At 34.6% G+C, this 27,534-nt stretch overlaps 1 protein-coding gene across 1 annotated transcript; it reads left to right on the forward strand.

Annotated features, from left to right (window-relative positions):
* Positions 1–119: 119 nt before the first annotated feature.
* LOC125659116 (ABC transporter F family member 4-like) lies at positions 120–18,749 on the forward strand. The gene is made up of 13 exons (XM_048890670.2): positions 120–235; positions 2,057–2,250; positions 3,864–4,251; positions 5,365–5,459; positions 5,567–5,735; positions 6,806–6,980; positions 10,609–11,162; positions 12,122–12,244; positions 12,747–12,957; positions 13,717–13,881; positions 15,123–15,268; positions 16,598–16,742; positions 16,909–18,749. The coding sequence occupies exons 2-13, from the start codon at positions 2,067–2,069 to the stop codon at positions 17,014–17,016; spliced, it is 2,463 nt and encodes an 820-aa protein (XP_048746627.2). The 5' UTR covers positions 120–235; positions 2,057–2,066; the 3' UTR covers positions 17,017–18,749.
* The last annotated feature ends 8,785 nt before the right edge of the window (positions 18,750–27,534 follow it).

Below are 27,534 nucleotides of genomic sequence, written 5' to 3' on the forward strand. Positions count from 1 at the left end.
ATAATCGTAAAATTTCTTTAAAAACTTACAATTTTAGTATTAGTTACATTTACGCTAAAAATTCAATAGAAAATAGAATACTTTTGTGCAGATATTAGATATTCGTTTTGTTTCGAGAGATACCGTATTCTCAAAACTAGTATGCACTGTTTATGGTTACAGCCAGGTGAAAACGTCGACTTTTGAGAAAATATTTAATTTTTTAATAATTATTCACGAAGCAATTGCTTCTAAGGTAAGGAAACACGAATATAAGATAACTATTTATTTATAGATGAGATATGGTGTTTAATGTTTCTTCACTAAACTGGTTTGCTGGTAGGAAATTTGTGGTGTTTACTTGCTCTGACAAGTTCTTCACACAGCGCAGAGAGGCCCTGAAGATAAATGACAAAAAATTGAAAATTTATCTGGTAAAGTGTGTCTTAATATCTCATTATATGAATGCTTGACTTATCAGTTTTTTCCCAACTGAGATCAATTACAATTCTAGATTTTAAAAAATCAAATTAGAGATCTATTTGTTCACTGCAGCACGGGTGCATACAATAACCGGAATGACACTATAAAAACCGGAATGACGCCTTTATTATTATGTTTAAGTGTCAGTTGCACTGAAAATGATATATAAGAATATGTGGAGTAGTTTTAATAAAATATTGAATCCATATAAAAATAACAGATATATTAGATTTAAAATGTGTGATAGGCACCCTGTGAATTTTTATGCCCCCACCACAAAGTGGTTGGGGTTTTACCCTTCTCCATCCTTCCATAGACACTTAGTTTTCTGGACCTTTTTCTAAATGCCTTGAGATAGTGAATCGATTTTTATATGCAGGTGCATATTGATGAGTTACAAATCAAGTTTGAGTTTTGTTCCAGTTCATTGATTTTTGATGGAGTTGTGTCCCTTTAGCGTAGAAAAATTACTGTCCTAATGCGACTCAGTTTTCCAGACTTTTTTTTCTAAACACCTTGAGATATTGATTTGATTTTTTTAGTATTCAGGTGTGTATTGATGAATTACAGATCAAGTTTGAATTTTGTTCTAGTTAATTGATTTTTTATGGAGTTGTGCACCTATTATGAAGTATGTATTTATTTTATGGCTGTTAAAACATGTAAAGGATTGTTGTGGAGTAAAATTCTTCTCATTGTACTCAATGCATGTGACATGCAGTCTGAATACCGCATTCAATGCTATACTTTGATGGATTAAATTTCCTACATTTGACTTTAATACAGGCGGGGGCATCCGTTTTGTGCTGACACATCTAGCTTTTATTTCTATTTGTTAATTAAACAAATTGATTTTTATTTCATTCCTGTTACAAATTGGAATCAAACTTAATAAGTTTTTAAATAATTTCATGAATAGCTATTTGCCAAGAAATAGACAAGCAAGAAACAAGGCATCTCTACAAACCAAGAGGTTTCCGTCCATTCTGCTCCCCACAAGGACTCTTTAGGAGTACTGGCTTGTGAAAATGAAAACAAGGAAACGAAATTGAAATGAAACCAATCATTTGCAACTCATGATCAATCTAATTAAAATCAGATCCTATTATATGCTCGCAATAGCTACAATAGGATCTGACATAACCCCATAGGGGATTATACATCCACAGGAATTTTCGCTTGGAATATTCATGAGAACTATCAGCCAGTCAGATTGTGCAATACAGACAATGATGGCTATTTAGGCAGTTCCCAACAATTTGTAAACGAGTTGCAGTAATACCTCCCCCACGAAGTTAATTCCACACTATGAAATTGTATGTAATCTCACATAAAGAATTTTAAACTTTCGCAACAATGCCTAATCTATTCCATTCATACAAACAACAAAATGTAAAATATGAAATACACCCAAATTAAATTAATTTGTGAATTGCAATTTATGTACGAATATAAAGTTCACATAAACACACCCTTAGTCGGGTTACGTCAGATCTTTCGCAGAGTATACGGCACAGATTGAACTCGTGACCTTTATTCTTAGGCATTTATAAGTATCTTTTGTTTAATGCTGTCTACTGCAATTTGCACACAGACATTGTAAAATGGATGAAGTGGACTCACCTTTCCTACGAAAGAAGAAATCACAGCAGAAGCAGTCAGACAATCGCTTCCAATCAGAATTACAGATGAAACTTCAACAGCGCCGAAGTGATGGTTTAACATATGGTCTGACTAGTGAAGAAAGCGACAGCCTTGTGGATGATGATGATGGTGATAGTGATGAAGGTAGGCAGGTTTATATTGGACCTATATCTAATCTATATAATTCATTGAAATTAATGTCTGGTGATAGTATGGAAATCAACATGTGATGGTAGGATGAAAAGTAGTACCAATGTGTATGTATGTATATATACAGGGATTTATCTAGCTTTTATATGTTATTACCCATTTCATATTTAAGGGGAATTTCAGAGAATTCAATCATGATCTTCCTCCAGGGGAGGGGAGGGGGACATTCTCAGATCATAATATCTAAAAATAGACACATCAATTGATTGATTACTGAATCTTGTCTATATTGCAAGAATTTGATAATTATAGAAAAATACTTAGAATATACATGTATAAAATGATTTTTGTTAAAATTCCCATACATTTTAATGTAGTTTCTACATTTCAAGGGGAATTTTTACCTGTGGAAGGGGAAATATTCATTTGTTTTCAGAGGGGGAAAGGTACCCTTTACCGGTAGTAAAAAGAATCTCAATAAATCCCTGGTATATATATATATATATATAAAATCAAAAAATAAACTTTTATCTATTCTAGGTATCGGGATAGAATAAAGTCAAAAAATAAAATCCAATACTCAAACTTTTATCTATAGATAAAAGTTTGAGTATTGGATTTTATTTTTTTACTTTATTTTACCCCGATACCAAGAAAAAAGAATTTATTGAATATATATATATATACATATATATATATATATATATATATATATACACACACATGTATATATGTATATATACTAAAGCCAACTTTTTAAAGATGTCAGACATATGAAATCAACATCAGAAAATTGTGAATTTTTATTAAACAGCATGATAAAAATACATGAAAACTGGTTAGAATGACAAAGTTTTAGTTTCAACAGTTTCTGAAACTGATGCTTTATAAATATATAAAAATTGATTTGCGGATATCAAGTAGTATAGATAATCAAGTATTTATAGAAAATATAAACCTTTTCCATATCAAATAATTATCAGATTTCTTATTATAACAAGTGAATAAAATTCCTCCAAATGATTCATTTCTATCATGCACAATGAAATAAAGATTTTGCAAAAATCTGTCATCACATGAGGATGGAGCTACCTTCCATGTCCATGCATCCTTTGAATAACAACAAACGTCACATGATTTGGACATATTTGTATTGAGGAGCCCCCTCTACTATAAGTTTACTAAGTATGAGGAAAATTCACTGACTTTGTAGTATTACAACTCTCATTGCTTTCCATCTAGTTTTATTTTTTACATAATCTGCTGTCATTCATGTCAGAGCCATTTTGGACCAAGGAATGGTTTCTTTGGATGACATTCCTTTCTTTGGTTACTGAATACATTGGATAAGTGTATTTTTGCAGTGTGAACATTGCATGTGCTCTTGTTAGTTTCAAGAAATTGAATTCTTATATTTTTTTTATAGCAACAAATGAGCGATGAATGGTACATGTAAAACGGCATCAATAATGCTTCAATATCACGAAAATAAAAAAAAATTCTCATTTACAGTAAAGTTACACTAAACATTGAAGAATAGATATTCTTAGTCTATACTTTATATACTGTTTGTATGTTAGTGATGTAATTAAATTTGTATTTCACAGAAATTCTTGCACAACACAGAAGAAATTTGTCTAACCGAAAACAAACAAACAGGCCAGGTTCTGCAAAAAGAAGAACTCCTACATTTCAAGACACTAATGATATAAGTTTGGGTGATACTATTAGGCCTGGACAAAGTGGGAACAGGTTTATGAAACAGCAAGGACAGCAGCATCAAAATGAGAGTATTCCTGCCCTCAACACGAGCGGGAAAGGAAGAACCTCCCCAGGGATGCCGTCATTAACATCTCCCAAGCTTTCTCCAAAAGACAGCAGAAGTCTAACTGATGCTTTTGGTGGGAAAAGGTCACCAAGTCCCAAGTATGGAGCCCAACCCATGTCTCAAGAGGATATCATATTTGGCAGGAAGACTCCAACTAATGACCCAAGGTAAATCTGTTCTGTTGTTGTTTAAAAGCACAAATTTTCACATGGGGCATTTATTGGCCCAGTGAATTTGAAAAAATTCATAGTGGATGATTTTCAATTTTTGGCAAATAAAGTGCTAGGAATGTGCAACATTGAGTACAGGTCTGTGATTATGTCCTAAGTTTTATTAGGAGTTTTTACATTATGACATCACAAATTAGATCATTATAGCCATTTGTCAAATCTTCTCTCAATACATGCATGTACATGTATATAGGCAAATGGTAAAATAGTTTTCAGAATTTTGTATCTAGAGTACAACAGGCAGTCGGATATTTAGATATGCCTATTGTAAGAATTGTAATTTATACTTGATACAGAGCATCGAGAACTGCACTCATATCTAAATTCTTGTAATGTAATATCAATATTCAATTACCATAAAATTATGAACTTTACAATTTTCATGACCTAGCTGGCCTGGATTTCTCAAATGAAACTTAAGTCAAAACTTAAGTCTGAGATTTTGCTCAAATAAAAGAAAACTCATTGACAAACTTAAGTTTAAGATTTTTTTCGAGAAATCCAGGCCTGCTCTTCCATATATGAACTCCTGTGAAAAAATACTCCATAGGGAATATCTAATTTATATCTATAATTAAAATTTGGGACAAGTGGACATACATTTGAAATGGAAATTAACTATTATTTGCTATTTTAAACATATTAAATGTTTGCAAAAAATTTCAAAATATATTTTGAAATTCTGGTTCAAGTTTAAGAAGTTATGATAGTGCCTGTAACAGTTTTGTATATAGAGGGTGGGGGGGTATCCTGCCTTCCCTTTGGATGAAAATTTGTAACGAAAAAGTCATTTGTGTCATTTTGGTGTTTTCAACCCCCTCTCCTTGCGCAGAAAAGATATCTAGTGTTGCGCCCTCTATCTGTGAATATTTTCTGGATGCACCCTGGCTTGCTTGTATATACCTGTATGCATTCTGAATGTACAAGTTATCATAGTTATAAGAAAACATCTGGTTTCTGATATTTTAGTTTAATCAATTTGTGTGACTTTTCTCATTAACATATGAACATAGTACATGTTATTTATATTATTGTTAATTTCATGTGTAGACGTCAGAGTCCCACAGACAATAAGCCATGGCAGCCACCAAATTTTCGTAAAACCCCAGCCACAGAGCAGTTAGAAAACAGATCCCCATCTCCAGGTGAGTGAGGGCATCTTCCTCAGGAACAGATTTCTAAATTTATTTCTAAAAGAGAAAAATTTATATGAATTTCTTTATATTAAATTTATTTATCAACAACACAACAGGTTTACAAGGTAGGAGAACCCCATCTCAAGAGCCATTTCTCCAGAGTATAGATGAGAAGGAGAAGACACCAAGAAAGGGCAGGTTCCCGAGCCCTAAAGAACGCAGTCCCAAAGGTGGTCTACCCAGTCCAAAGGAACGATTCTCCAAATCAGACAGGAAATCACCAAAGTAGAGATATATTACACTAATCTTATACCATAGTAGCGTGTATTAATATTCAATTCACTGATAAATTGTTATCAGTTTATAGTGTAACAGTTTACCATTAATCAATATAGTTTAAATGCATCTGTACTATCCCCCTAAACGATACTGGTGCCGGTGGCCTAGTGGTTCGGCTGTCAGACTCTCGACCGAAAGGTCGTGGGTTCAAGTCCTGGCCGCAGCAGGGCCGACGTGTCCTTGGGAAAGGCACTTCACACGAATTTCCTCACTCCACCCAAGTGTAAAAGGGGTACCTGGCTATAGACAGTGAAAGATATTGTTAGAATGTTAGTGCTCTAGCGCCTGTAATGGCAGCTTGAACTGTAAGCTTCCCAGGAGGCTGAGTAAGTTCTAGATTGATATAAGGTCTGCCGGGGTAATAATGTATTGTAAAGCGCTTTGAGCAGCATATGCTGGAAAAGCGCTATAGACTGATCACTTCAATATCTTTCAGACCAGACTTCACTGCCCAACCTTGAAATAATCAGATGTGTTTTATACACACATTGATCAAGTTTCATTCATCAGATCTGAGACTTCACTGCCCAACCTTGAAATAATCAGATGTGTTTTATACACACACTGATCAAGTTTCATTCATCAGATCTGAGACTTCACTGCCCAACCTTAAAGGAATCAGATGTATTTTGTGCAATGTCTTGCATTAAAGGGACATGGACACAATTTTGGTACCAAAAATTATTTCGATATTTCGTTAATAGTATGATAGTACCTTGTATTTGATTCGTGTAAAACATACCAACAAACCTATAAATTTCAAAAACTGACACAAAAGTGTATTTCAGACATCTAAAGTTTTCATTTTCAAAACAAGACACAGGCCCTGTTTATCTTTGTATGTCATGTGACTCAACTACAAAGCTTCAGTGAAAAAATTTTTACAATGAAAATGTTTTCTTCTTTATTCTTTGTACTTGCTCTCTAAATTGATTTATCGTTAATGTATGATATAAGAAAATGAACTATAAACTGAATATTTGTTAAATTTATTTTTAAAAAACAATATGTAATAGGGGCCTCTCTATAGACGATTCTCCTCGACTGGATGATGTACCTAAAGCCCGACCAAGACACAAGACCGACATATTTGGGAAAACAGACCCGGTAGATGTGGATCTGGAGACGGATTCCCCGTCTGTTAGCAGATTTCACAGGGGGGCTCCAGGTGGCAGAAAATCCCCCTCACAAGTAAGACATGATGATAAGAGTGCTGCTCAAAGAAAATATTTACATCCCCAATGTTTTTGTCTTTGATATCTTTACAAATTGTAATGTTATCCTTGTGCATTTCCTCGTGAATGTGCTGCAGTTGTAAACAATGCACATATGATTCTTGATAAATAAGTGAAGTACGTCTATTTTAATGACTGGGAATTTTAACAGAAATTAAAGTAGAATGTAAATATAAGAACAAATCTCACGAGCATACAGTGCAACACTTCATGCCGGCATACTTTTCATTAAGCACCATTGTGTTACAGGAAGTGTGCTGTGAAATGTTGCCATTCATACTCTCATGTGTTTTCAAAAACGAATTTTATTTCGTAAGCATATCTTGTTACAAATGAGTAGATTCCTAATTATGGCTTCAAACCCAATGCTTTTTAGCTCACCTTACTAATGTGAGCTCTTCTAATCAAAAATTTTCTGCTCAACCATTTGGCCCTCAGATTTAAACATTCTTCTATTTCTATGAATTCAGCTAATTTCCAATTTGATAAGTTGAAGATTTTTCACACTTTCTTTAAAGTTATAATAGCTCTCAATCTGAAAATTTTATTTTGTTATAAAAATGTGCTATTACAATAGTTTTGTATGTAACATTAATCATAGTCATAAATCAAAATTAAGTTTAAGATTTTATCAAAATAAAGATTTAGGTTTTATTGAATATATAGCATTATAAAGAAATCAATTTTTGTATGGGAAGACAATAATGTAATTTTACTTCATTCAGAGCCTCTGGATAGGTTTATTAACACAAATATTATTGTGGATTTACAGTAAGTGTGAACGAAACATATCAGCAAGTACATGACCTGCTCCAGATATAGTTCATTGGAAAGTCCCCGAGTGATTTTAAAGAGCTCTTTTGATTGGTCGATTAAATTATAGGTAGGCGTTCCTAAGTATTTGGCATTATATTATCTCGTGCTTAACAAGTGTAAGTTTCACTATTTGATTTCGATGTAAGTTGCACCATACGTAACATGAGATTCAATATCGGTTTTGATTTGACATAAAGTGAAAGTAATGGGATATCTTATAAAGAAAAAAATATAAGATGTCTTATAAAAGATACAAGATATCTTGTAAACTTTAGAAGATATAACTTTTATCAGATACCTTATAAATTTTATCTTTTAAACAGGAATAAGTGTGCCATACTTATAATCCATCGCAGTATTGATAGGTATGGGAGGGGGCATGAAAGGAATTTGAAATAAAAAGGCGGGATACAGGGTTAAAAAGGCAGGCTCCGATATGTAAAGAAAAGACAGGATAGCAGTATCCCAGAATTCAAATAGTGTTGAATATTTGGGGGGGGGGGACTGGATCGAAAATGCTGCGAGAAAAGACAGGATCCACAGTTGCCTCTATATCCCAATAAAAATTGAAAGGATACTCCCTTAAATTCCTGTAGATACTTGTCAGTTTTAAGTGATCAGAAATTTCAGTACATGTTTCTATAGGCAATTTTGTCCGTTTAAGAACAATGCTTTTGTTTTGTTGAGACAACATTCGCAGTTTCCATATCATTATTTTTAAATAAATCTCTCAGAGGATATTTTCGAAATCTTACAAAGCATTGGATAAGGGCGAGATCAAAAGATTGATGTCAGAAAAATTTCTAAATTCAAATAGTTAGGGGGAAGAGGGGTTAAAAACTGGTAAGTTTCTGTCATCCGACATCGATTACACTTTAGTGGGAAAAAAAGACAACTGACTTTAAAACCACATAATAATACATTTTAATAAACATTTTATAGTTTCAATGTACACTTTCATTTGTTTTACTTGTTAATCAATTAGTTTCAACATACTTCATATTTAGTTTTGTATTGGGGGGGGGGGGGGGGGTGTGTCTTGGTGAGAACTATGCGACTTCAGTTTTCTCAAACATTGAACATTTGATCTCGCCCCTAAAATAATTTGACAGATTAAGTAATATGATCAATAGATATTCTACTTGGAGAAAACATTTATTTTCAACACATGGCAATTGGATGCTTTGATGTCTTTTATTATTATATATACCCACATTTTCATAAGAAATTCGGAAGTAACCATCGATCGCTAGATACTGTTAATTGAATGAACAACTGCAAGTTCTGTGAATTCTAGCAAAACCTATATTCCCCAAACCATCCCTTTCCTGTAACACATTTGATATTAAAGAAATTCAGCATTTCGTTAGCATTAGACGCGCCTTCTATAACGTCATAATAAACCACAGCAAAGGTTGATTGTTAGTGTTGCGTTACTGGCGTACCTTTGAACCTATATCGCTGGTCCACCCCTAACTGCATGTCCATGATTGCGATTACCCGTTGTACGAATGACACTCGCTTCGTCTAAAAAATATATACAGTATATAAATATAGATATATATAACTGACTCGGCCTAAATTGTAATAAAATCAGTAGCAAAGAAGTATTCCAAAACTTCGTTCGTGTTCAGACCACAGGGGCTCGTCATGAATTGACCCTCTCTATTCTATATTTACATTTATTTGTAAATATAGAATAGACGATGTCAAATTTTAAAAAGACAAAAATTTCGTGACGAGCCCCTGTGTTCAGATGAAATATGCTTCTCTTGGGTTTTGTTTGCAGTTTCTTAAAGTCGTTTCCCAAAAAATTTCTTGCAGCTCTACAAATTAAAGACACCGATGGTACATTGTCAGGGGTACAAATATTTCTTCTTAATAAATTTTGTCTGATTTCTCTATTAGATACACTTGATTTCTTTTTAATTTCATACTCGATAAACAGAAGTACATCCGGTGTGAGCTTCGTTGGCGACACTTTCAGTGCAAGAGTTCCATGATTGACAATTTTATAACGTGGCCTTTGTGACGCCTAATTTCTTACTGATTTTACCATAAAATAAACTCTCGGCATGTAATTTTAAAATCAACGTCATTGTTTTAGTTGGTATTGGTTTTCCCTTTTCGCAGAGTCTCTTCCATTGTGCTAAAAGATTATGCAATGACACATTAGTGTAAAGACACGTATGCCCATCTAAAATTATTTTTATTCCCGCCCCTTAAAATATTGGTCCAATCGCAGTGATTGCTCTTTCCTTGATGCATCATCATTGACAGATTTGTTTTGAAATCAACTATCCCAGACGGAGAATGAACTTGAGAAGCTGAGTCGTTCACACTTAATGTAAATTCACAGTAATATTATTTTCAACAAAAGTTTATAAACCTTATTTTTTCTCTCATTGAAATAGTAAATCACAATTTTGCAACAAAAATTTTCGACACTAAAAATGAGAGCTAATATTACTTTAAAAATTGTCAAAAGTGTCATCTTTTAGGCAGTTTATCACCTTGAAATTATAAGCATAATCTTGTGGGGAAAATATTCGTGATATTTGTGCAAAAATTTGTTGCCTCAAACCTGTCACAATGTTTATGCATAAATTGTATATGTTGGCAAATTGAATTCACAAATGCAATCATGTTTTGTTTTTTCTTGATGTAAATTCTTTCATCATACATGCATAAAATCAGTTGCCATTGAACGTTGGTCTACAACATGCATGTATTATTGTACATAATTTATGTATATATTTTAATTCCAGATTGGGAGAAAAACTCCAACAAATTTAGATGACAGGAAAACTCCAACAAACTTTGATGGTAGGAAGACTCCAACAAACTTCGATGGCAGGAAGACTCCAACAAAATTTGATGGCAGGAAGACTCCAACAAAATTAGATGGAAGAAAAACACCAACAGATAGAGATTCTTACAGAAATCATGAGAGAGAGACAAAACCACAACCCACAAGGAACACATCACTTCTGGATATGCTCAACGACGATTTCGATTCCTCAAAAAGTAAAAAGAAAGAAGAACGGAAACCAAAACTATTGTCACAGACCCCCCAAGAACCTCAAGAGAGGGAGGATAGTATTAGGGATGATATTCTAGGGGATAAAATAAACAGGGCCAAGCACAGACAGACCAAATCAGCCAATCTGGACAATAGAGACATTGGAAATAGAGACACCATGACTGCAGGAAAGAAAAGGACGGACAAGGAGAAAATGATACCTGATGATAGTTCATTGTGTGAAGAGTTTGACAAAGATCCTCTGGGAAGGTCGTTTACTGAACCAGAAAAACAAGCTAAGCAAGTGTCACTTTCTGTTTCTAATGTAGATAGTGATTGGACAATTTGTCTCTCTCTGTTTCTATTGTAGATTGTGATTGGACAATTTGTCTCTCTCTGTTTCTATTGTAGATAGTGATTGGACAATTTGTCTCTCTCTCTGTTTCTATTGTAGATAGTGATTGGACAATTTGTCACTCTCTGTTTCTAATGTAGATAGTGATTGGACAATTTGTCTCTCTCTGTTTCTAATGTAGATAGTAATTGGACAATTTGTCGCTCTCTGTTTCTAATGTAGATAGTGGTTGGACAATTTGTCACTTTTTGATTCTAATGTAGATAGTGACTGGACAATTTGTCACTCTATGTTTCTAATGTAGATAGTGATTGGACAATTTGTCTCTCTCTGTTTCTATTGTAGATAGTGACTGGACAATTTGTCACTCTCTGTTTCTATTGTAGATAGTGACTGGACAATTTGTCACTCTCTGTTTCTATTGTAGGTAGTGATTGGACAATTTGTCACTCTCTGTTTCTAATGTAGATAGTGATTGGACAATTCGTCACTCTCTGTTTCTTATGTAGATAGTGATTGGACAATTCGTCACTCTCTGTTTCTTATGTAGATAGTGATTAGACAATTTGTCTCTCTCTCTGTTTCTAATGTAGATAGTGATTGGACAATTTGTCACTCTGTTTCGAATGTAGATAGTGATTGGACAATTTGTCACTCTCTGTTTCTAATGTAGATAGTGATTGGACAAGCTAAATCCTACATATATTTTAAAGTACATTCAAACAAGATACATCTAAATCTATAAATTCACAAAAATAAAGTTTATGAAATTTGTTATGTGTAAACAAAAGGAACAGGGGATCGATATTGTTCTTTGTCATTTCCAGTCAACAATAATTCTAGGTTATTAAAGTGTTCAGATGTCTGCAAGCCATTTTTTAAATGATGCATTTTACTTTTATAGGCCAGGTAAACGTTCAACAGAAAGCAAAAAGTCAAATGATATAATAGATAAGGTGGCTCAAGAACAAAACAAACCTGACTCAGGCACGATGAAGTCCACAGATACCAACAGATCTCTCAGAAAGTAAGTCCTGCAAGTGTGGAAAATGTTTATGGAGAGGCAAGCACAGATATGCATCAATATTTTCAATGTTATTTTGTACAATTGTTTTGATGGGACAAAAATAAAGGTGAACGAGAATTTACACATCAATAAATCCAAAAACTTGATGAATTCATATTCGCCTGAAAACAAATAATGTAGTGTGGGAAAACTGTTAAAATTTCTGAAATTGTTAATTTAGTGAATGAATTGGAATTATAAGAATCTAACATTCTTTTTGAAGAATTTATTAATGGGTAAACTCTGGATATTTTACACAGTTAGTGAGTAAAATGTCCAGAGTGTACACATCAATAAATTTTTCAGAAAGAATCATCCTATATCAAATGAAACAAGTTGCATTGGAATGAAATTATTTTGAATGTGTAGATAATTGTGTAGCGTTTTTTTAGTACATGCATTACAATGAATCCCATGAAGGCTCTTGTGAGTTAAAGGAATGGTAACTTAATTTCTTTGCCAGAACTGACAAGGAACACCGCCCCAAGCCACGATACACAATTCCTGGTACCCCCACTAGTCAGGGCACCCTCTCAGAAATGTCATTCAATGACACCATGTCCATCCGCCAAGCGGTGTATGAGGAGTGGAGGAAAGAGAAGATGAAATCAGCGAAGAAAGAGAAAGCAGAGCACGAAAAGAAAAAGCAGGAAGAAGTGAAGAAAAAGGAAGAGGTCATTAATTTCTGTTGTCATTAAAAAAAAAAATTCTTAATTACAATATATGTAACTGCAAAATTACTCATTACTACTTACTGGGTGAAAAGATTGCATTTCTCCAAATAATTACTTATAGATTAGACTGATCATTGGAATAAGCTGACTCCCTTAGGCTACATTTCACTGCAAAGTTATATATTCTAGGTAAAAACAATGCATAATTTTCTTCAAATAAAAAGTAATTCATGATGAATTCTTTCATAAGCATTGTAGGTGGAACAGTAATGATATGTAACTTTGAGGACATTGTGTATGGTTTGAGTGAATAAACTACTCATTCTATAACTGTATATTTATCATACTGAGTTGGTCATATCACTCATACTGGTTACATGTACTGCTTAATTCATAGGCTTAGGGAGGGAACACTTTGTTTAAAAAAAAAAGATGAGACAGAGATGGGGAGAGTCTATGGAATTACATATATGATTAACATTTTACAAGTATGTTTAGTCAATATCAGTTAAAATTTCTTATGGGAAGATCTTTTCATTGGTACAAAGTTTTGACCATGTAACCTTGAAATTGACCTCTGATCTATTTGAAATAATTCACTAAAATGAATTCCACTTTGTTGTAATCTGGGAGCATCAGTGTTTAACAAACATATCTTGTTTCTTGCCCATTTAGGTTTTGTATAACTTTGTTCTACTGATATACATGATTTATGTCATACTGTTTTACTAAATTATATATTGGTGGTTGTATTTTTAGGAGAAAAAAGAAAAGAAGCTTGAAAATGAGAGTTCCTACAAGACATGGAAGGAATCAAAAGAGGACACATATGTCAAAAAAATCAGAGAGGATAGACAGAAAGAAAGAGAAAAGAAGGAAAAGGAGGAGGAAGAAATCCAGAAGAAAAAAAGAGATGCTGAAAAGGTATATTGTTTGGGTTAACAGAATTCCTCTTATGGAATTGTGGTATATACATGTAGTATATTTCACAAAGATTAGATGAAGTAGATGTAAAATCATGTTGTTTAACATGAAGGTAGTGAGGTATTTTCCTTTTATAAATACCTTCATGTTAAAAAATACATGTATGTCTGAGAAACAAAGGTTGTTAACTTAAAATGTTGTAATTGTCTTCGACCATTGAATACTTGCTTGTTTGATTCAAGGTCATGACACACCTTTCAGTTTTAGATAACAACATACCAAGTTTGAAGTTATTTCAAGCATAGAAAGCAAAGTTATGCCCCTGACATGATTTAATCTTCTTCCTTTGTAACATTACTTTGTTGACCGGTCACAGTGGTTTGCTTCATGAGTGGGGAGACTGTGTGTTGTTATGGGTCAGAATATACCCTGTGACCAGCAGAAATCAATCACAAAAAGTCAAAAGATTTAACGATTTATATACATTTATTGGAAGAAAAATATATCAATAAACAAATCACTAATTTAGAATAGGTATACAAAATCAGAGTATGGTGCTGGTTTAAAGCCGAGCTGAACTCCCAAACAAAAATGTAAACTGTCACAAATTGGCTGTTAAATTATCAATCCAATCAGTCCCCAGATGTAAATTTCAGTCTTATAGAATGCTTAACGAGTCTGAACATGTGCTTATGAGTGCCAATATCACAAAATTTACAGTGTATTTATACAAAATTGAAGTTCCCAGAGCTTTTGTTTTTATGACTCAAATAATCAGTGACAAACATCATTCTAAAAATAGAACATCTCAAATCTTTTCTAGGTGTTAATCAAGTACAAATTATTAGACAACAGTGTTCAAGGCCTACACGTACCTTATCCGCATCAAGCCTAAGACATTAAAATAAGTGTTGGCTGCTCCTTTGCCAAACTCTTGGCATCTAGAAATGAGTTACAGCCTTGAGCCCCATGCATAGGTTTATTTGTGGCACTTCACTTACAAACTGGTGGCACCCTGATATAAGTGAAAAATTCTGTAAGGGACATAAAACAATACATATGTAGTAGGCATATAGACATTTGTATAATGCATGTAGTTCTCAAAACAAAACTATTTCTTACTCTGAATAGGAGCTAGTATATCAAATGTAACACAGTTATTCACATCATTATGTAACACATTGTCATGCTCTTCAAAAAGAAAACTGAATGAGGATGCATTTTATTACTTTTTATTAAAGACTTTTCAAATATGGAAAGAGGAGAAGGATGAAGAAATAAAAGAAAAGCTGAGGAGGAAGAGAGAAGAGGAAAGAGAAAAGCAGTATGAAGAAGAAGAAAAGAAAAGAGAGAAAGAAAAGGAAAACCAGACAGCTTTAAGAGGATGGTATGTTTGTCTTTGTTATATAGCCCAGCAGAAGTCAGTTAAGAGATCTACTAGTGGGAAAACACTCACTGTTTAAAAACTGAAAGGAGAATACCGGTACATTTATTTGCGATGACTTTATTTTGTGATTTACCAGTGATAAACTGGTTTGGAGTGACAAATGTTCACAACCAAGATAATCTTAAACAAATGTAGAAAAACATTAAAGAACTGGGTCATGGCGAGAAATATTCGCTCACAACCAAGATAATCTTAAACAAATGAAGAAAAACATTAAAGAACTGGGTCATGGCAAGAAATATTCGCGACGACCCGGTTCTCTTGAACCTTTTGAAAATTTCTAGTACATGAATAAGAGATGGCTTACAGTATCAATAGGGACAGTGAGAATACTTACGGACAATTATAAATTTGTAGAAAATAAAACCACCATACACAGAATATCTATGGGCAATGAGAAATCTGTAGACAATGGTAATTTCTATGGATAATTATAGACTGTAAATGTATCATATTTAGTATGTACGATATTTGGTGGAAATTGATTTTTCAACAAGGAAGCCAAGATTTGATTTAGAGTTTTTTAAAACTGCTATAAGAATATATATGTACACAAGGCATTTAGTGATGCACTTTATTTACGAAAGGTGCTAGATAGAATACACAGCCAAATGTAATTTATTATAATACATTTACGGTATTAGGAACAAAGGGAAAGCCATACAGACAATATCTATGAATAATGAGAAATTTATAGAGATAAAGAGAAAACTGTATGATATAGAATATAAAAGAAAATGATAAAACATTAAAGAGAGTAACTAGAGAATGTATGAAAACCATATACAAAATCATGCACATGAGAAAATAATTTAGAAGATTTGTAGGGACCCAAAGAAACTATACAGATATTCTAACTATACAGACAGCGAGGAATACTCTGAACAATGAGAAATTGTGTAGGGGTTTATCTAAGGAAACTTGTACAGATATTATCCTGGAACAAATGAAATGTCAAATTCTTCAACCAGTAGAGTCAGTGAAAAACACAGCTCACGGGAAATTCTGGTATCATATCAAACCTTCTAGTTTGTTCCTAGATGGACTTTAACTATGTGGATAAATGTTAATTGCTACAAATGAGACTTAATTTCTAGACAACTGATACAAATCAGCTTTATATTCCAAGAACTTGGATTATGATTGTACATGTAAGTCAGATCATGAACACAGCTTTCAAACAGTCATTGTCAGTGTACATCTGGTGAATATAGTCCAATCCTCAAAATTTAGCTTTATTTGAATTGAAATTATGACATTTGTGAACAGGAAAAACAAGAAAGAAGTGGTGTTAAAAGAAAAGGAGAAGGAGGAGAAAAAGAAAAAACTTTCCACTCTTACTGAACAGGAGAAATTGAAAAGAGAGCAGGAAAGAGAGGCAGAGAAACTGTACGAAAAATGGCTGAGGAGAAAGGTAAGACTATATTGAAGCTATCATGGTGCTATTCCAGTTGAAAGAATTGTGTGTATATGATTGGCTGAATACTCAAGTAACACTGGCCAATGGGGTCCATTCTTCTGTTGTGTTTTAATGTGGTCTTGTGTGTTATAAGAATCTTTAAAACACATTTTTTTTGTAGGATGATCAGAAAAGAAAAGATAAAAGTCGGAGATATGGATCAACAGAGGACATTGAATTCCGTCCAGCATGGAGTCCAGCGAGTAAAACGATACCTTTCGGAAGATAAAATCACACAACCATGATGAAATCATTGATTTGTCACCAGTTGAAATGAATAATAGCTTGTCAGAGGAAGTGCTGATGACCCATTTGTAGTCTAGAATTCAGAAATAGTTGGAAAATACCTGTATCTACATGTACTAAACTAGATATGTAGAGGGTAGGATTGAATGGAGCTAAAAACAATTTACATTGCTCATGCACCCAATATTTCCAAAACTTGTGAATGCTGTCCGTCCTAATTGGATTTTTAATAGTTGTTTTGTTTCCTTCTGTTATATGCCATATTTGTATTGTGCATACATTGTATTTATTAGTCATAGTTCATGCATGCCATAAGAACTACACATGCATTTTCCTGATCAAAATTTGGACATGTATTGAAATCACCATGACCTGAATTCAACTGATCAATATGCCCTGAATTCAACTGATCATAATGCCCTGAATTCAATTGATCACCGTGCCCTGAATTTAACTGATCAATATGCCCTGAATTCAACTGATCACCATGTTTTGAATTCAACTGATCATCATGTTTTGAATTCAACTAATAAAGTTTCCGTCTCTAAATGATATGTGTTAAGTATTCTCATACAGCATTGTATTGTTCACCTTTTGGTCCCAGGAGCAGTGTAGGGACTGCACTATAGGACTGCAAAATATATTCCAAAATAATTTTGTTTAAAAGAATACAAGACTACAGTTTGCCAAAACAGAATGCAAAACTTCCCATCTGTACATTTGAATTGATTCATAACATGTCCTCACATAGTTGGACTAAAAGGGTCACAGAATTTTACAGATGTTGTAGGAAAGTATTTTCTGCATCTTTTTCTCAAGAGAGCTATACATGCTAACATCTTTGTGTAACTTTGATTCAAGGGGTTTTTTTTATGCCATGGTCCCAGGAGGCCAGTTAATGGAGTCCCTATAGGGGTGTAAGGATTTACCTGAGGAACATAGGTACACAATCTTCTAAAGAACAACAGAAGAGATAACAAAGGCTACATTCTGCAACTTAGCAGACATCCTTTTTGGTTTTTTTACTGGTATAACATGATGAAAGGCTTATTTAGGTATCCTCTGTGTTTCTAGTATAACATGATGAAGGGCTTATTTAGGTATCCTCTGTGTTTCTAGTATAACATGATGAAAGGCTTATTTAGGTATCCTCTGTGTTTCTAGTATAACATGATGAAAGGCTAATTTAGGTATCCTCTGTGTTTCTAGTATAACATGATGAAGGGCTTATTTAGGTATCATCAATGTTACTGGTATAACATGATGAAGGGCTTATTTAGGTGTCCTCAATGTTACTGGTATAACATGATGAAGGGCTTATTTAGGTATCCTCTTTGGGTTTTTTTTACTGGTATAACATGATGAAGGGGCTTATTTTAAGGACTCCAAATCTTTGATGAATGATATCTTTGTGAGCATTGTGGCCTGTTTGTGTCATGAGGCAAAGGTTAGGAATTTCATTTTTAAAAACTTTTAAGAATTTATAGTTTTACCCAATAATTCTCATAATGTGTTGTATGTTGAATTGTGATATCATACATATTAAACAGTTCATTTGAGAGTCGGAAAAGTTTGTAGAGAATAAATGTAAGAAAAAATTTATTACATGTACTTCATTTTTTTTTTTTTACTTTTGAGTTATGTACATAATTTTTTTAATGATCAAATTGTTATTATGAAAATATTGTAAGCATTGAATAGATGTTTAAAGATGTTTTTTGTTTCACATCCCTTATTTTTGAGATGACATGCCACAAATTTAGTCAGAGGCTTCCTCTCCGAGGAATACAAGTTCAGCTAGTTTGTATTTCAGCTGGATTAGTGCACCTCAACCTACTTTAGAGCTAAAAGTAGGTCCAATAGTTTTACTGATTTTTTGGTGTTATCGATACAGGTATTACCCTGAAATATAGTCACAACCTTCCTCCCAGAGAAATACAGATTCAGTTTGCATGTTGAACTCTGGGTAAACCAGTCGCATTTAAGCAAGCTTCACTTACACCTCTGTCAATGCCTGGAATCATGTAACAATATATACTACTCCAAATTTGATAAGGATCACTAGGTTATATGTGTGTAATTTACCACTAACATAACAAAAGACATAAATTTGACTCAGAAACGTGTTTACTCAGGTTATGAATGAAAATTCATGAACGGCATGAACTTTTATCAATACGGAATGCTTGAAATCTGATAACAACACCAAAAGGCATTTCATTACAAAAAGTTAACAGCAAACCAGAGAAAGAATTACACAGTTTTGGGGGATAGTCCATCATTACACTTAGTCAATGAAGTGTCAATACCGGGTATGTCCTCCCCTTGCATCAATGACGGCTTGACAACGTCGAGCCATGCTGTCAATAAGCACCCGGATGTTTCCAGTGGGAAGGTTCTTCCACGAGGGCGTTTCCGAGCTCTGCCAAAGTCGTGGGTTGCACTACGGCGTGAAAGGGCAACCTGCAGCATGTTCCAGACATGCTCAATCGGGTTCAAGTCCGGCGAGCGCGCTGGCCAGTCCATACGGACAAGTGTCTCCTGCTGAAGGTACTGCTCCACCACCCTGGCGCGATGAGGACGGGCGTTATCATCCATCAGGATGAACTCAGGTCCAACAGCACCAGCGTAGTGTCTGGCGTAAACATCGAGGATCTCATCCTCTCTCCAGGACATGAAGATCTGTTCTTCCATCCCTGCTGATTCCACCCCAGACCATGATGGAACCACCACCATAACGGTCATGTTCACTGGTGTTGGCATCATGGAAACGTTCACGTTGTCGTCGCCACACTCGGTGCCTCCTGTCTGTAAAGTCCAAACAATACCTGGACTCATCGGTGAACAGAACTTGAACCCAATCGTTCTGTGTGCAAGTGACATGATCTTCAGCCCAGTCCAATCGCTCCCGCCGGTGTCGAACAGTCAGAGGGACTCAAACACATGCCCTTCTCAAGTTGAGGCCTGCATTGTGAAGCCGATTCCGTATCGTCTGAGTGGACACATTCACCCCCGGGTTATACTCTTCACCCCCTGAAGAGCCACAAATAGTCTTGGCATTGGGTTGTCGACCTCTGACGACCACCCCCATGTCGGTGTGCTGCTTTACCAAAAGTTTGCTGTCGGTTCCAGGTCCTGTTTACAACACTCTGGCTGACGTTTAGTGCATTTGCAACGTCACGTTGTGAATAGCCAGCGTCAAACATTCCAATACATCTGCCCAGTTGTTCTGTCGTCAGGCGACGCCTTACACGTTGAGGGGGCATTGTGTTGATAAACGTAGTGTAAACACTCAAGTGAGTTTGAAATTTTAGAAAGAATCAGACACCGATGCCCGAGTGAAAATCATGCAATGGTAGCAAAAGCATAAACTGTGATGAGAAACGCATTTCCCATGGCATGAAATGCACGTGCAAGTTTGTTGAGGACGTTTTTGATTTCACTTGGTCACAATATTGCCAGTTATGCAGTTATTAATTTTTAAACAGAAAAATATCTATGATCCTTATCAAATTTTGAGTAGTATACATGTATAATCACATGATATAAACAGTCATTCTCATTTCCTTTCCCTTTAAAAGTTCTGGCAACAGGTGATATATCAGGCTCTATTCATATCCCACTGGCACTTTGTTCAGCACATTTTTACCATTTAGCTGTTTGTCTCTTATTTTACAAGTTTTATCATATTTTGTACAGCCTTTCTTACTTTTGATTCCACGTGTATGTCCTACATTCATACATATAGTACCAAGTAGTTCCAAATTTAGGATTAGAAAACAGCGATTTTAAACAATTTACAGTAAGCATCAATTTAAATGCACCAAAAACATTTCATAATATGACTAAATATTTAGTCCAAAACATAAATGTTGGATATTAGAAACTTTTACAAGATTTCTGTAAATTGAGCGTTGACAAAGGTGTAGTGTGAGTAGTGCACATAACTCGAGGTAGAGAAAGGGTCAAGTGACTTCAGTGACCAGTCTCACTATAAATCAGGTATAACTTTAGAACCAAAACTGATAGACACGGAGTCTTCAGAAATGCTAAAAGGATGTTTTGACCTACAAACTAGTATCTCCAGTGATCTTGACCTTGATCTTTTTTGATCTACTGATAGAGAGATGAAATCTTTAGATGTGATAAAAGAACTCGACCTTGATTATAAATGCTTGTATTTCTTTAGAACTGGGACTGATGGGGACATGGGATCATCAGAAATGATGAGAGGATGTTGTGACCTACAAACTAGGATCAAGGTCAGCGACAGGAAACAAGGGATTTTTTAAAATCAATTAAGGTCTTTGTGATCCAGATTTTTTAAATGAACTTAAAATTGGCAATTAAGCGAGAAAAATAGTAGTACTGAGAAAAAAAACCCTTTTATACAGCCATTACTTCGTTTGGGAAACTTTATAATCAGTATACATGTATTATAATCATATGCTGTTTATTCGAGAAATCAAAGAATTTTGTAACCCATATTATGACCCCACGTAAGCCAAACGGTGTCACAGCTTAACCCAACTTGAATCAACACAACACAGGGATGCTATATATTTCTTAATACATGTATATTCATACCTTATCTCAAATTTTAACCCTACACTAATCCCATGGTACATATTTTTTCTTCTAAAAAACAGATTTTCAAATTTTGGCCCTTACAATTTCTCATGTAAAAGTTTGAATATGTGTTATGACCCAAACCTACCCCAGGGTTGATTTGAAGAAACTTTAATCGGCACTACATGGGGATGCTGGGTGCTTGCAATTTTAACTACCCGGGGATGCTGGATGCTTGCAATTATAATGAATAATGATATAAGACTAATGATGACCCAACTACCTTTAAAGGTTTATTCTCATCTTAATCTTTGATCCCTTAAATCATTGAGCCCCAGCCCCCCCCCCCCCCTTGAAGGCCAGAATTTGAATCAAAATGAGACAGTACTACCTAAGGATTCCTGCATACCTATCAATGTTGACTGATTATGACATGGCTATATTCATAAATTCCCATCTATAATCCAATGTGCATGGCATGTACTATTTAAGGAGAGAAGCTAGTTAGCAGAAAGGCCTAGTCTCCAGTCCGTTTGATTATAATTCAATAAAAAATATGATTAAAACAAACAAATGCGCGTCTGAATCTTGATAAATACGGTTGGGGATATCTGACAGAAATGAAAGAATGTAACTATGTATAAGAAATGTTACTTTTGAAAATACATAAAGGTGTGAACTGCAATGTTTCACGCTGGGATACTTTTCAATGCGCTTAATTTGTAAAAAGTAATTAAGCTGGTGTGACGTGTTACAGCAGAACATGATTGTTTCTTTATTAAATGACAAGCACACAAACACACACACACCACACACACACAAACACACACATGCATCTTCTCATAATTATATGTCATACAAAATAGTGATTTTTCCTCATTTTATATTCATTAAATACTTGAAAGATTTTGTTTTGTGCACACCTCAGGTACACCATTTGTTAACTAAATTAAGATGAATGTGCTGATGTCATAATGCTTCACAGTAAAACGCATGGAGAAGGATAATTCATACCCTCATCAAGTAGGACCCAGGGTCACCCCATTTTAGTATGACCCCAGCTAGGTCACCCTATTTTCTACACAGTTTACTGCGCTATAAAAATAGTCCAACATAAAAGTGAAAGTACAATGCAAATAATGTGTAAACTGCACACTACCAAAGGAAATTGAATATTGAGCAAGTCATTATTGATCATAATGTCATCAATTCTTAACAAAAAAAGTCTAATTCTAAAAATGATAATTCACTGTTATCTGCATCCCCCAATTTTTTCCAAGTACAAGAATATGGTATAAACCTAGCTTATAATAAATACAATGCAGTGAAATTGAACTTGGAATATCATATCGTTTTATTTATTTGCAATTTATTTACAGGTAATTATAAGCTAATGTTGTACCTGGAGGGTGACCTCTGGTCATCGAATGATTTCAAACATGAAAATTATGTTACTATGTATTATCTTTCATGATGCTAGTACAACAGTGTCAATGTGAAATGTTTAGCTCACCTGAGCCAAAAAATAAAATGAGCGTTTTTGATCATTTGTCTATCCGTTTGTTGAATCTTCTTATTTACTGGGCATATTTTCACCAAACCTTAAGTAAGGATCAAATTTATGTTCAGATGGTCCATGGGTATTTTTGGACATAGAAGGAGATTGGTCATTTGGTCACTCTACCTCTTACTTGGCTATGTATTTGAAATAAAAAGTAGAAATATAAACAAGGGTGACCTAAGGTCATCCATACTCCGAGATGTCGGTTACCTCAAAACACCTTCCTATCATTTTTTTCATTAGTGACCAGAGGGAACTCTTGCATGACCATTTTAACAATGGGTGACCAGAAGTAACTCTTATATGACCATTACATCAATAGGTGACAAGAGGAATTGCTTATATGATCATTACATCAATAGTCGACCAGAAGAATAACCTTTATTTGACCATTACATCAATGGGTGACCAGAGAGAACTCTTATACGATTATTACACCAATGGGTGACCAGGCATAACCATTATTACCATTACATCTATGGGTGACCAGAGGTAACCCTTATTTGACCATTATATCAATGGGTGACCCGTGGTAACCATTATAGGATCATAATATTATAATGGTGACCACAGTTAACCTTTGCAGAACCATTAATCATTGGGTTGGGAACAATTCCCCATCGATATGGTTTCACTAAAGCATATTTTTTTTTAGGTTTTACATAATGAATTTATTCGTATTCAAACAAAGAAAATCATTCCGCCAGGAAAAGAAATATACACTGTACATTGATAATAATGATAGTAATTATCAAACATGAGAAAAACACAGAAAAGTAGAAAAAATCTAATAAAAGGATTCATAATAGAATGTAAATTGGACCATGTCTACCTGCCGAAAGATTTGTGCTTCGACAATGACAAAGTCATGCAGAAAGTAGGCAAATTTACTCCAGGTCCTAGTTGACATATAGAGTGAGAATGAGGACAATCAAGAGGTATAAGAGTTTGAAAACAAATTTAATCCATATCAGAACACCATGAACATACATAATACGTTTGTAAAGTACAAAAAAAACACCTTTAATATCACATTTCTATCTTCATAATTTACAGAATGTCTATCTTTTAAATCCCATAAATCTGAGAATGCGGTCCCTCCATGTTCTCCGCGGTCTCACCACACGGGATTCTTCTGCAGGAGAAAGTCCCGTGTTGCAGAGGAAACTACACGGTAAAGGCCTTGGTTTCACGGGCTTGGTCTTCTCTTCTTTGTTCTTGGTGGAATCCTGGGTATCGGGTGCAAGTTTAAAGGTTTCTATACTCGATAGAAACAGCTTTCGGGGAATAAACTTTTGTATTTTCCCTATTTCTAATGCTGTACGCTCCCCAGGTTTATCCAGTCCACTTTTGACTGGCTTGGTTTTCTGTTTTAACTCTTGTAATTTAACAGGATTCTGTAAACACTAATTTTTCATTTCCTGGTTCGCATCTGAAGTGTTCACATTTTTTGTTTCTACCAGAAGACTGCCGCCATCCTGGTCTAGTTTCTGGACTGTTACATCTTGAAGAACTATTGCACATGCCTTTTCGACAATGCTCAGGATATATGCTGCAACATCCTCTGATTTTATATCAAGTTCGTCGCCATTGATCTCGGGAACAGAATGTGTGATTTGTCCATTCTCTGCATTCGGTATTACCCGTCAGCTCTCAATGGTTGTTTTGACTTCAGACTCTTTCTCCAGCACTGCCTCTTCAGTTCCCATGCTTGTTTCGAACACACTCTTCTTTATTTTCATCGGTTTGTGTAACTGTGTGAAATATTCATCATCAGCCCATGACGGCAGGAATGATGAAACATTTGCATTAGCAGCTTTTAGGATTTCAATTTTCGCGATGGTGTCCTTAACCTGTTCATAAGGTACAAAGTCATTTTTCAAACCATTGTCGTCTGCCAAAGAACGGAAACCATTTCCAGAAATCTTTTGATTTTCCATTTGCATCACTCTTAGAGGTACTCCAAGCAAGCTCACAGTATGTTTATGTTTAGTCGCAAGGGTGAATGAGTTACGTCGTACGCATTATGACGTGTTGTATATTGTGACGTTATAATTCGGTGACATTTAAGAAATCAGATTTACTCTGAAAGATGAACATACACTTTCACCCCTTTCTTGCCCTGCTTTTCACTCACAAAGCACATCCTTAGTGTTATTTGTAATTACGGTAAATGTTTAATATCAACCATTCTAATTTTTCATTTCATGTAAGTTGCTTAGAGACACCCTGGACATTGCAAAGGATATAACGAAGTTGATTAAAGAATCTCCAAGAAGGATGATTTTTAATACATTAAAAAATGCCCAAAATCTAGAGAAAACGTGAGCGGGAATAAGGGTTTTGTGTCCCACAAGATGGACAATAAAAGCCGACACATTTTTGAACAGTTTGTCAAACTATGAAATTCTAAGAAATGTTTGGGATGAAAGCCTCCAATACGTGCGTGAGGTAGAAATGAGAAACAGAATTAGGGGAGTGGCTGCTTATACATGTATGTGCAGGTTTGATTTCTTCTTTGGGTGTTTACTGAGTGAAAAACATTTACGTTATAGTGATAATTTGGCAAGGGCTCTGCAGGCTCCAAATCTCTCGGCGAGTGATGGTCAAAAACTGGCATCAACGACAATGAGTGCTTTGCAAAGTCTCCGAGATGAGACAATCATCACTCAGTTTTACGGGGAAGTTGTTGAAAAAGCAAAACAGATGAACATCGATGATCCTGTTCTTCCTAAAAAACGCAAAATTCCTCGTAAACTTGATTATGGGACAGCAACACATACTTTTTCATCGTGTTCAGATATGTATAGGAAAGATTTCTACGATGAATTAGATCTGCTTTTAGCTAGATTTGACCAACCAGGTTACAAAGCTTATGTTAATCTTGAAAACCTCGTAATTAAGGCTTACACAGGTCAAACGTTTGAAGAAGAATTCAATTTTGTCACGACCCTATATGATACAGATTTGAAGCCAAAGGATTTTCACTGCCAGCTTATAATGTCAAAGACTGTTTTGCCAAAAGACTTTATGCCAGATATACCAAGTGTGGTTGAATTTTTCAGACATTCAAATGAAAAAAGTCTGTTTGCCGAGATCCTCAAAATTCTCAAACTAATTTTGGTACTTCCTGCAACTAACGCTACCAGTGAGCGCTCATTCAGCGCCTTGAAAGGATTGAAAATATCACTGAGATCAACAATGAGCCAAATACGAACAAACAATTTGCTTTTATTGCATGTTCATAAAAATGAGACTGATGAAATGAATCCAGAAAAAATAGTTGAGGAGTTCGTAAGTGAAAGTGAACACAGACTGGCGATTTTTGGAAAGTTTACCGAGTACTAAATACATTATGACTCAGAAATGATTGATAACGAAATGATAAAGATATAAAAAAAAAAAAAAAAAAAAAAAAAAAGAGTTTTAAAAATCCTTAACCCCCCCCTCCAAAAAAAAAAACCCAAACAAAACTTAAAATTAAAGTTGAGGGGTTTTCTGGGAAACTAATTAGATTCTATGTACATAATTAGATTTATGTACATGACGTACACCTCAATGCTTGCACATATTTATGCAGTTATCTTTTTACTAATGGTTTTGTCGATATCACTTTTTTGTCGTAAATTACTTTGGTGTGGTGCCCCCCAAAATGAAATTGCTTCCTACGGGCCTGCAAAGCACATCCTTAGTGTTATTTGTAATTACGGTAAATGTTTAATATCAAACATTCTAATTTTTCATCTCATGAAAATGAATTCTTGAATTAAAGTAATGACCATTGGGATAAAAAAGCACTAAATACTAAAGCAGCACCCATATCACATGAGCTTTCACCTCGGGTGAGCTTTAAATAAAAGAGAGTAAAGGGTTTGTTCACGAACGCCCCATGCTTATTGATAAAATCTCAAGATCTAAATTCTTCATATGAACATTTAATTTTTTGTAGGACTTGAAAGTTTGTTGTGAAAGGGAGAAATTGGGAATCTAGTGAAGGCTTCATCTAACAACGCATTTAATTTCTCTCAGGTGAAAATAACCAAAACAAATGTTCAATATAATAATAATTTTTTCTTTGTATGAGAATACGAAAAACAATACATGTTTACTTATACACACGGGTGCAAATTTTGCATACATGCAAAATTTGCACCCTGCGAGTAAATCAGCGCATGTAAACGGGGCTTTAGTCAATAAAATTTCCGGCATGTAGACGATTATATTGCGATGACGATGACAAGTTGTAAAGAAGACGAGGAAATGTTAATTTCATGAGTACAGCAAATGAAATAAGTATAAATGATATCTTTTCTTGAATTCAACAAAAGCAAAATGAGTTTCTGATCTAAAAAAATTAATGTGATTTTTAGC

This window comes from Ostrea edulis, chromosome 9 (genome assembly GCF_947568905.1).
Source record: "Ostrea edulis chromosome 9, xbOstEdul1.1, whole genome shotgun sequence".
NCBI classification, from domain to species: domain Eukaryota; kingdom Metazoa; phylum Mollusca; class Bivalvia; order Ostreida; family Ostreidae; genus Ostrea; species Ostrea edulis.